This window comes from Panthera onca, chromosome B3, assembly GCF_046562875.1.
Source record: "Panthera onca isolate mPanOnc1 chromosome B3, mPanOnc1 haplotype 2, whole genome shotgun sequence".
In the NCBI taxonomy this organism is placed as follows: Eukaryota; Metazoa; Chordata; class Mammalia; order Carnivora; family Felidae; genus Panthera; species Panthera onca.
Genome location: NC_138344.1, coordinates 51806668 through 51818771, shown reverse-complemented (window position 1 = coordinate 51818771; position 12104 = coordinate 51806668). Strand labels below are relative to the sequence as shown.

Below are 12104 nucleotides of genomic sequence, written 5' to 3'. Positions count from 1 at the left end.
CTAGTCTAAAGGGCACATTTGCCTTTACTATGTGAATTTTTAAAATAAGAATGTATTAATGTATTATCTGTACTTTTAAGAAGAAATATAAATCTGGAAAAACAATCAAACTATACAAAAGAACACAACATGAAAAGGAAAAGTGTCTCACTCAATCTTCCCAGTCTACCCAAATGGCAACTTTTAACAGTGTCCCTAGTTTTCATCTAGCTGCTTTCTATACATATTCTATGTATGGTTTGTGAAGATGTCTACGTTATGAGATGCGTAAAGAACATTAAGAAAGCCCAAGAGTCAGCATAGAAATAACTGGCAAAAGAAAAATGGGTAAGGTTTATGCCTATTTCTTGCCTCGTGCTGTTGCCACTGTCCTCAAATGTCCTTCTCACTTCCTTAAATTCAATACCCAGCTTAATGGAGCCTTCCTCGAACACAGTGACTGCCCCTCGGCACTTCCTTTAGACATCTTACTGTAGAACTTGCTAGAACCTCTTATAGTAGAATCAGTTAGGTACATCTGCCTTGTCTACTAAACTGGAAATTCTTTTTAGGCAAGGATTGTTTCTTATTTTTTGAAGCATCTCCCCCAGCAACAGGTATGGTGCCTCAAGATAGCTCAATTAGTCATTTATTGAAATAAAGGAATAAGAATAATCTGTCTTAAAATAGAGAAGTCTAAAATATCATTCAATTATCAAATAGTATGGAAAATTACTTTTTGGAATACAGGTTCCATAGAATGCAGAGACTGTACATCCCATGAGAGCAGGGACATTGTTTTGTTCTTGGTTGTACCTCAGTGCCTGGGACATTATGCAGAACACTATACACACTGAATAAATATTTACTGAGAGGCACCTGGGTGGCTCAGTTAGTTAAGCATCAACTCTTGATTTTTGACTTAGGTCATGATCTCACAGTTCATGAGCCCTGCGTCGGGCTCTGTGCTGACAGCGTGAAGCCTGCTTGGGATTCTCTCTCTCTCTCCCTCAGAATAAGTAAATAAACATTAAAAAATAAATAAATATTTATTAAATGTTGACTGTGGATGACTGAGTTGCTAGTAAAGTCTCCTTTAAGACCTGTATAGGTATATGTTTTCTCTGACACATATGAAGTCAGCTCAGAGACCAGAGCAATGGCTAGGAGACCTCCTCACTTCCCTGAGCAGCACCCGTGAGGAGTGCTACCTTACTGCACAGCAGGGCAAGGTGTTTTACCTGGGCAGTAGTTAAAGCACTGCACATGGAACAGATGGCTTCTGCGTCATCATCTGTCTTCTTTTTCACTTGCAAAAGCTGCGCAGCCTGAATGAGAGGTTCCAGGGTTTCTTTAGCCCCACTGTTCATCAGATTCTTGTCACGCAGCCACTCTTCCAGTTGACTGACATTGTACCTGTGCCAAAAAAAGAGAGAGGGAGAGAATGCAAATTCACCGAATGTTGTCATAAATGTCTTAATTTTTTATGTATGGCTTTGTCAGGAATTTCAGTTAAAATGACAGCCAGTATTTTTGTTCAATTTTCTTAAATCTTACCAGTGCTTAAAATTTTATTATAGCCATAAGGTTTATAATCATAATTATATAACAGTAAGTGACTAGAGAATATAATTAACTTCAATGGAAGGTAGAAATATAGCCATTACAGCAAAAGTTATGAAATATGACTTGCTGAAAGACAAAATAGAACACACAATATGGCTGTGTCCTTATTAAACAGCTGACCGGAAAACACTTTCTAGCTTCTCTTACAATTTCAGAGGGTAGAATCAATAACCTCTGCGTATCCATTCCTCTTTATTACAGGTTAAATTCCAAGTTAGTCAAGAAAAACAAGATCCTTCCACACAGACCTTGTGCTCCAGCTCTGTTTAGGGAAGAGCCTGGGTGATAGGGTAGTGGCCTGAGGAAGCTCAGGGATGGAAGGACAGCAGGGTAAGTGGGGGCCGCTGGAAGAGACGAAGACTCCAAATGTGGAGAGAGACATGGAAACTGCACAGACGCCAAGGTTACAAGAGGTGGTCAACCAAGTGACAGTGGTTTTCATACTAAAATGCTAAAGGGACACATGAGCAGCACTGCACAATCAGGCAAATAGGAGACCGTATGTTATTACGATGGTGCTTCACGTGTATAAACAAAGCTTACAGAGAAATAAATCCTACTACTTGAGTGGGAGGCATTATCTTTCTAACATTAACTACAATGGCTGTGCGTCAGAATAGAAAATTTGAAAAGAATGCCAAGGTTTCCTGAGATTAACTTTTGTAAGAGAAATCCTTTTTTCCTCTCTTGGCAAATATTCTATTTTAAAATAAATGATTTGCAAAAAAAAAATCAATTCTATTATGAGTATGAGGTTATGTGGTGGGGTAGTTGGGCATAAAACTGAGTGCACATTTTCTTAAGAGATGAGGGGCGTATTTGAAGTTAGTAACAGATCTATTAGACACGTTCTTGTTACCATGGTACAAAAAGGTGTTTTGTCAAAATAACTTTCTAAGAGAAGTCAAGCATCAGAAATCTTCATTATAAAGAATTAGCTATTTTGTTATGTACAATTAAAACACATGCAAACGGCGAGGAAGCAGCTATCTCAACTGTAAGAATTTTGCATCTTCTCTCCATTCCCTCAAACAAATTAGCGTCACAGTGGAGCGGGGTTCCCAACTAGTGGTGGGTAGAGCCTACTGAAAGGCACAGTCAGGAGTGGTAATGAATGAAAGTGGAGAAGCCCAGCCAGCCAGGAGAAAGCAGCTCCATGTCTGGTCCTCCCGTGCTGCCCGGCTGGCGGTAGCAGACATCGGGTGCACTGACCTCAAACAAGCCATCAGCTTTGGTGTTCGCTCACCTGATCTGCATGCCTTTACTCCAGGAGCACATGTCCTTCCGCAGAAGGAGGTTGTTCAGGGTGATGGCCCCAACAATGTAGAACATCTGTTTGACCACCTGCTTGATCAGTTCAGGGTCCATGCCGTGCTGACACATGACTGAGTGGAAGGAGTTGAGCTGCCGGAGGATGGAGTCCAGTGTGTAGGTGCCCTCGTCAGCGATGCTGGAGGTTCGCTTTCTTAGCCCTGTGGGCTTCACCCCAGACACACCCTGAATGGTTTCATGCTCCAGCATGCCAGAGACTGCGGGAGTAGTTCAAGTGTTAGAAGAGAAGATGCATGTTCCACGTGCATACACGCATGCTCACACATGATCTCACACATTCAATTGAGGAAGATCATCTGAGTATCAAAACAGAGGGAGAAGCCTTCCCAAAAAGAGGGCTTCCAGATTTTAAACTTTAATGAAGGAATAATTCTTAAATGCGAAAATTTACCATGAAACTAAGAAATCATAATGGTGTATTTTCAAAAATAGGAAGCAGCAACCTTATAACAACACAAGTGTGTGATATCTTGGGAGGGTTTTTGAGAAAGATGTAGCAGTTAGGGAGAAGATAAGATATTCTCCAGGGATATCTGAACCCCACAGGCAAAGAAATTAAGTAGCAAGTACAAGAGGAGATTGGGCAGTGGTTGTGGAGAAGCCTTGAGAGGGGATGGTCGTGTGGGGCTGGAGAACTGGGCCATTCCTTGCCCTTAACTTTCCACAGTGGCAGAGAGGCTCTGGGGTTAGCCTCAGCCTCCCAGAACTCAGTTTTCTCGAATCTGGGGCACTGCTGCTCCCTCCACTGTGCCCTCACAGTGTTTGGCTTATGCCCCCTCGAGGATGGTTGTGGGATGACCACCGCTTGGACTGACAGCGCCTTGACAGCAGGGGCCATTCCCGATTCAGTTTTTACATCTCCTATTCATTTTACATCTCACAGTGCTAAACGTGGCTTCCACAGCACCTGACAATGACACAAAACACTGGTGGTTATTATCACATCACTGGGAGATGGGGAAAGCAGTTTAAAGGGGGGCATCTTGGAGGTAAACTTCTTATTTAGCCAATAAAAATAGGCAAAAATAGAAGAAATATTGGCTGAAGTTGACCTCTGTGTCCGTGTCACCTCTTACATTGTAGCTGACCTAGGTCGCTTTGAACACAACCTTTAGGGGACAACTGAAGAACTGATGACTGAAGTTGTCCCATGAAGAAATCACTGCTATCTCCCATGGCTTCCTCAGCCTTTTTGGTTTCTAGTTGGTTAATTGTGGGCCTATGATGGAAGACAGAATACTAAAGGCAATGAAGAAGTTGTGGAAATGTGGAAAACACACAGGTAGGAAAAGAAAGTGTAGCTGGGAGTAGCCTTAAGAAGGTGTTGCTGATTTGCCTGAAGATAACTGAGTTTGATAACTTAAAACAAATTTAATTCAATGCATTCAAAACTAGCATCCTGCAATTTATATAGGCCTCCTAATTCCTATTTCATGAATGCTACCCATTCCGACGGAATAGAGGTAGTATAGTACATAAATACGCACTCAGAGTGAGCATACGCATACAAAAGAGAGGTATGTGGACTCACACACCTAGCTGAATACACATATATAGAAACACACACACGTGCACACCCCAGTCACTCATCCACTGAGAAAATGCTACTTTAAACCAAATTGCCTTTAACAATTCCGTAGGGGCCACAAGATGAACAACCCACCGTGGAGTGTCTGACACCTGTTCTTGTTGCTGTGGTACCCCGCAGCCCTTTTACTGTGGCCTAGTAATAGGCAAAGTGCAAACTCTCCCCAGCCTCCTTAGTCTTAGATGGGCCCTGAGGAGGCTCAGTGTAGCAGTGTCCTAGACCAGAGTTTAAAGTTTTAATTTTTGAAAACTGGACAAGGTATGAGGTATATTGATGGGTATATAGCATAACCCGGTCTTAAGGGAGAGGACTCACACAGTGGGGAGATTAACTAGATACTGCCATTTCGATCATATGGAAGCAGTGATTCTGATGTATCCCAGTTAGTCACGGCTGGGGTTCGGGATTCCTCAGCTAATTTCAGGACTGGGTCTTACTACTTTATGTTCTCTGTATGAAGAAACGAATGCCACTGGTGGGCACATGAGGTAGACAGACCTCGATGTCAGCAATGCTCTCGCCTTACCGATCATTGGCTGAAGGATGTTCTCTAACACCCGCACGAGCTGCTGGTAGATCTGAATGGCTAAGTCACTTAGCACCTGCCGGTACTCAGCCAGGTCAAAGTTGGTGAGGCAGTGTTCATTCTGGCGAGACGTGTTGTGTTTCATAAAGCCCTAGAGCCATAAAGCAGAGTTACTGACACCCGTGAAATAAAAGCTCTCTTCTAACTCCCTCGTTTGATCAGACATCTCCTGCTGTCTTTCCTCTGAAGAGTTTCCTGTCTGCTCTGCTCTTGAATGCCAAACAGTCATTCTGAAATGCTGGTGTTTGTTTCCATCATATTCCCCTTCCACTTCTTACTAGCTTTTGAATAGTATCTAAAGTTGGCAAGCTAGCATTCAGTGAAACAAGATGGGGGAACTTAGTTTAAAAAAAAAAATTAATGAGTGTTTTCGCTTATGAAGCAGCAGGTTTACTGCCAAACAGTAAATTATCTAAAGCACTAATCTCTTAACTTCCTATTTATAAATATTGCACCTGAAGGGCATACATCATCTTAAACTAGACTGGCTTCTACAGAGATTGGTGAATAAATAAAAAATTTCCCTTCATTGTATTTCATTGTAACCATACATGATTTTCAATCCAAGCTTAGAATGGAATCTTTTGGTGGTATGAGCTAAAATGGGAAGCCAACTGTACAGGCAGGTACTTTTGTTAGATGTTGCCTGACAAAAGGCAATTGCCTGTTTGATGGCTTCTGCACATAATCAAGCATGTGTCTCCCTAAAACTACCTAACAACATGGTCAGAAGTGGGGACTGACAGGACAGTTAATGGCCCCTCGGGGGAATTCTAGTCTGTCTGTCCCACCTACTCAGGGAGCACGTCTTACTCATATTTATATTTTCCGTCATTTGCCGGGATAGTCCCCTGCCGCTAGCCTCTTGGTGCCCAGAAAATGCTACCGCTCAACTTCTCTGGCTGCTCTCCCAGCACAAGGTGGAGGTATGGAGGGCAGTGGTTAGGGGCACAGGCTCTTGGAGGTGAGCAGACCTAGAATTCTAGCACTGCTCCTTATGGCTAAGAGAACCTGGGCAAAATGATGAACTTCATCGAACTTCAGTTTCCTCATCTGTAAAACTGGGTTATAATTCCTACCTCACAGAGATGTTGCAAGAATTAAATAACATAGAGTAAGTACTATCTGATATATACTGAGCAGACCTTAATAAAGAGTAATTATTAACAGATTACAGTATTGAAATATTAGTTTTGAAGTCTAGTAAACACCTGATGAACATATCACTACAAATAAAAGCAAAACAGGTTTTGGGACCAGTCTAGAGAGACATGCCTTAGCTTGATTACCTTTCATGCATTTGGAAAGCCCAAATTGATGAATTTCTTTAAATAGTTCTATATTTCTCATATCAGTGCTTGAAAAGCCCACTTCCACATGCTGACAAGAGGTTTCACTGCTGGTAACAATTCATCGACAAATGCTCATTTTATTTCTGCTATGCTTCATCAAAATACAAACTCTCAGAGGGAAGAAACTATGTCACTGTCTAAATCACTGTTTCATAAACAATGAACATCAAACAAAGCTACAGGCTTCCAAGCCACCTCTGAACTCAGGTTTCTAAATTAATGGCTAAACGTTTTGTGCTTTTCAATTTTTCCCTAAAAAGTTCACAAAGTATATCACACTGGTGTTTTAATGAAGGTTTTCTCACCTCTTCTCCACTGTACTGCTTCAAACAGTGCAAAAATCGGCATGTGTTAGAGAGCCAGAAGGAGACGGTTTCAAAATCATCACCTCTTTTCTGAAAGAGAGAAAAAGGCTAAATTCACTTTTCCTTAGGGAAATAACAACCTGAAGGAAACTAAACAGATACCAGAAGGCCTCAGTTAAATTATAAAGAATTACAAAAATAAATCACATTGCAAAGTCTTACATCATTGCTAGAAAATTTCAACCGAGTTTGTTGGTTGGTTGTTACTTTGCTTGGCATCTAGTTTCTTGCCATTAGAAAAGGATGCCCAGTCACTCAGTTGATGTCAGTTTAATGGTCCCTTTCAGCAGAAAAAAATTCATCAAGCCACAGCTTACCCCAACTCACTTCCTTCAGGATTACTAAGGGGATCAGAGAGGACTAAAAGCATAAAAGGGAATCACAGACTATGAAACGCTGAAAGCCGGATTAGGTTACAAATCAGGTCAACAGTAAGATACAATTCCTGAGCAGAGAATCAGAAATGGGATGAAGGAAGTCCTGTGCAGAAAAGGAGACAGGGGAAGCTGAATAGCTCTTCATCAGGACTGGGGCACATGTCAAACAACCAGTTGCTAAATCAAAACAGGGACTCAAGACAAATACACTTCAATTCAAAATTGGGATGTGAGACAAGCTCACATCAATTTTAAACTGTATCGAAAGGGTGTTATATTCTAGTACCCATCCTTTTTAATTTTTAAACAATTTGATATAATAATTAGTTAAATTAGAGAAATGTCTTCTTGCAATTAAGATGAGAGGGAGAAAACGCTTTGGTTTTGTGGTCTTTGCAGGAGCTGACTTACAAATTAGTAAAACTTGTAGGCTAAGTGCAATATAGCATCAATACACCAAAAATGAAATGAGTTATATCAGAAGACATTCATCAATTTTTAAATGTTAAATCTTCAGAAACCCCATGTTTTAGTAACCACCATAAAACTAACTGCATAGCATATCTGCACAGCAGGGATGGAGAACCAGCATTTGTCAAAGGTTCACTAGCAGGGGCTGCAGGGAGGGTGTGTTCAAAGGGGACAGAACTTCAGTTGTGGGGGTATGAAAAAGTTCTGGAGGTGGACAGTGATAGGGTTGGCACAACAATGTGAATATGCTAACGGCACAGAACTAAGCACTGAAAAATGGTTATGCGGTAAATTTTATGTTATATATATTTTACCACAATTTAAAAAATAGTGCATTAAAGACATTTTAGATTTGAAAGCATCCACTGGGCATGTTAACTACCTACTTATCTCCATCCTAAAAGTTCTTATCTAACTTCAGTTAGATAATCAGAAAGCAAAGTGCTTGGAGAACATTTTCTTAGCTCCTCATAGAAACATGTGAGGTAAAGCTAAGTATAACGTTCATTGTTTTTCTAGAGAGGCAAGAGGAGTATTATGCAAGGTGACTCAGTGACTACTGAGTTATGTAGGGCTTTCTACTCTATTACATAATTCTGCTGCCGTTTCCAAATCTTTCCTGTTAGTATCTATGTGTTGCTTCTCACATGGAACCAGGCATTTCAGGTAACAAGGAAAATTATGGGGTGAGTTGGAGAATAAGAGGAAGAAAAGATGGAAGAAAAATTATAATGTTTTATCAGACATCTTTTTATACATCATTTAGACATCATATGAATGAAACATATGGTATTGAACTTATTTAATACCTTTCTAACTAGAGCAACATACTTCCTAGATATATGGATCACACTAAGTATTTTTAATTTACTTTTAAGACCTCAAAGCAGACTATTTCCATTTATGGAGAAACTTAATTTACTCTGCACTTAGGTACAATTATATCAAATTAATTTTGATTACTGTTCAACCTGAGCCCTGTGTAAAAGAAGGCATACAGACGTGTTGCAAGAAAGAATGCTTCCTATAGTGGAAGTTATCAGTGAACACTGCAAAGTGTCATATCTGGCAACTTAGCTCCAGCTTAAAGAAGGAAAAGTAACTTGGGGCAGATTCTGTCATCATTAAGATTAATTATGAGAATTTTGTTGAACATGAACTGACCTTTAATACTTTTTTGATGCTGTTAATTGTTGATGTTAGCAATGACCTTACTTTCTGATCATCATTCAGGTAGTCAGCATGTCGAACACACATAAACAGGATATACGCTGGTAACCCTGGAATCAAATTGACTGCCACACCACGTGGCTTCAGTTCTGAAAGGAAATGAGGAAAAATAATCTTATATAACACTGAAAGTCTTCATGAGGAATGTTTTGTAAGATACAAAAGCACGGTTCTTGTGAAAGAATTCAATCATTCAGGGCTAAGAGGTCACACTAAAAAAAGAAGCATTTTAATAGCTCATCAAGTAGAGAAATTTTGAGTCTTAGTTGGGACATATGAATCTTAGTTGTCTATATAATGACAACTCCCAAGTTTATATCTCTTGCCCTGACTTTTCCCTTGAATTCCCTTGAATTCCCTGCCTTCTTAACACCTCTGCTCAGGCACATCGAACTGAGTGCATTCCAAACCAAACCACTAGATCCCTTTGGAACCTGCTCTCCCAGGAGCTGTCCCCTTCTCAATTAAATGGCAGTTCCAGACTTCTGGTTTCCCAAATCATGAGCTTAGTCAGCATTTTTGACTCATTGTTTTCTCACACCACACATCTAATCCAGTAATAAGTCCTATTGGCTCTACCTAGAAAACCCATTCAGAATCCAATTACTTACTCCACTGGCCATCCTAGAATAGACTATGCTCTTCTCCTGGACTGTAGTGGTGGCTTCCAGACTAGTTTTCCTGATTCATCCGCTGCTCCCTAATAGTACATTTTTCACACAACAACCAGAGTGACTCTATACAAAGATGTAGGTCAGATCCTGAAAATCTTCCAAGTTACTTCTCATCCATTTATAAAATAAAAAATCTTCATTATGGTCAGTGTGATCTGGCCCTGTTCCCTTCCCCAGCTCACAATGAATCTCCTTGTTGTTGGTTGAATATGCCAGGCATGCTACCACTCCAGGGACTATGTACTTACTATTTTCTGCCTGGAATGTTCTTTCCTCAGATATCAGGATGATTTGCCTCCTTACCTCCTTTGATCTCTGTTCAAAGATCACCTTATTGAAGACAACTTTCTGGACAGTCTTATATAAACTAATACATTTGCCTTTACTCTTTATCCTTTTCCCTATTATATGTCTATTTTTTCTCTGTTCCCCACCATCCCCCAATGTAAGATCTATGAGAATAGGGACTTTATTTTCGTTCAGTATCCAGTACCTAGAAAATACTTAGCATGTGGTAGGAGCTCACTAAATGTTATTGAACTGACGAATCTTTGTTAACTCTATGCTTAAAAACCAGTGGCTTCTTAACATTTTTGCTAAATAAAGATCATGCTGAAACTTAAGTGCCTCTGCACCTATATATAGTACTCATGCCATGAACCCTGGGAACATTAAATCAAGTATAATTGCCAATCACATTACTGTCACCCCACACCTGCGGGGAGGAATGCTATGCAAAAGCTGAGAAGAGAGGTTTTTTCCCTTTTTCAGTTCACAACTTTCAGGCTGTGTGCACTCCCTACTCACTTCCCACTGTCCCCTAAATTAGTCTTCTTGCAGAGCCAGGGGGCTTACACACAATCTTCACCCTATGCTGCTCTGAAATGCTTCCTTCATGTCCATTTCATTTGTGCAGTCCTCTCCTTCCATTGCTGGGATCTTTTCCCTAATTCTTTTGTTTCTTCTCTTTTACCAAACTGTTGTTCTTGACATATTTAGTTGTCAAAGGAAGCAAGGAAAAAATGAGATTCAGGAAGTTCAGTGGCTGAGACCAGTGGGTGTTCAACTGTGGCTTACACTTCAGAATCCTTTGAAAGATTGAAAAACATATACCAGACATGGTCAGGCTCTTCCCTCTAGAGATTTTGATGTAATTAGTCTGTGATGGGGACTGTACGTTAATACTTCTCAAAAGCTTCCCCAGATAATCTAATCTTCAGCCAGAGCTAAGAAGCCCAGGCCTCAAAGGATCCTGATAGGTGATTCTAGACCAGTCTCCCTGCAGGTTGACTGCAGCATGACGTGGTCAGGATGCTACTGCAGCAGGATCACGCACAGTATGCAGTGATGACTAAAGAAACCAGCGTTGAATATTTCAAACATTAGTGACTAGTCTTTCCCACTGCTGACGTATGTACCAGAAAGACCTTTTATCCCATGCAGAAAATACTTGCCCAGAATCAGGTTCTTAACAAGCTTTTGCTCATCCTCCTTCTTGTATTCCAGCATTCCTTGGAAATCCTTTTCTTTCCTAGGAATATTGACTGGACGGATGGGTTCATCAATGATCTGTCCTGGGGATATGTTCTCCATTTGGCCCACTTCATGAGAAACAAAAGGGAGAAGAAATATTTTCCAGGTAGAAAAGATAAGAGGGTTCCATAGCCCAATAATTTTAAACGAACTCTATAACAACAGAAGCTTGTCATATTTGCCACTTACTTGTTCCCTCTTTAAATACCTTTTTCTGCTAAAATTGAGTGGACAGATGGCAAAATTATATGGTGATGTCACCCTAACATCCACTAATGCTTGGCTACTATCAATATCAAAGAACCTTACTTGATTTAAAAACATTTTTTTTTTTTTTTGGTAATAAAATTTACTTTGTAGTAAGATTAAATGTCCCTGAAGTAAGTGGTTTAACTTCTTGGTTAATTAATCAGTACCATCATAATAGTTAAATATACTTTAATCACAGAAGAAAAAATATAATATTCTAGGAAGAAGCAGCAAGAGTATTAAAGATTCCTATCACATTTAGCTCTATGAATCCAGTCATCAAAGAAAAAGAACACTTACTTTCACTGTATAATTGCAATCAGTTCAAACCACATCAAGATAAATGGCAGAATAGTGTTTGTTCACACTAGTTGATGTGAAATGTATCATTTTTCACAAAGGCCTTATAAGGCAAAGCACTAACTTTTTCCTGCTACCCCTCATCCCCAAAGAAGTCATGAGCAGATAAAACACTTCTATTTAATATGATTTCCTAAATATTATTCCGGTTTTTGCTTGTTTGTTTGTAATCAAGTGCTAAACGTCTTAAGTTGTAACCATTTAAAGTATAACCACTGGTTAACAACCCTTTTAGATGTTAAAAATGGTCACTATTGTTAATGGCAGGTGCTAGAGAAGGATTATGCTAAGGATTAAAAAAAAAGTCTTCAATTTCATCTCAAAATTGAGAATTAAATGAGAAATGCAAGGGAAGAAAAGGAAACACAGAGTCATGGTGGTG

General features: G+C 39.9%; 1 protein-coding gene across 6 annotated transcripts in view; it reads right to left on the bottom strand.

The window, feature by feature from the left end:
* MYO5A (myosin VA) overlaps window positions 1–12104 on the bottom strand; it is a 188814-nt gene that overhangs the window by 2230 nt on the left and 174480 nt on the right. For all 6 annotated transcript variants that reach the window (XM_060618497.3, XM_060618500.3, XM_060618501.3 and 3 more), the window contains 6 exons: window positions 11035–11181; window positions 8841–8995; window positions 6769–6858; window positions 5052–5202; window positions 2852–3134; window positions 1221–1395 (listed from right to left, as the gene is read on the bottom strand). In XM_060618497.3, coding sequence (XP_060474480.2) covers window positions 1221–1395; window positions 2852–3134; window positions 5052–5202; window positions 6769–6858; window positions 8841–8995; window positions 11035–11181 — 1001 coding nt within the window. The remainder of the gene's footprint in view (window positions 1–1220; window positions 1396–2851; window positions 3135–5051; window positions 5203–6768; window positions 6859–8840; window positions 8996–11034; window positions 11182–12104) is intronic.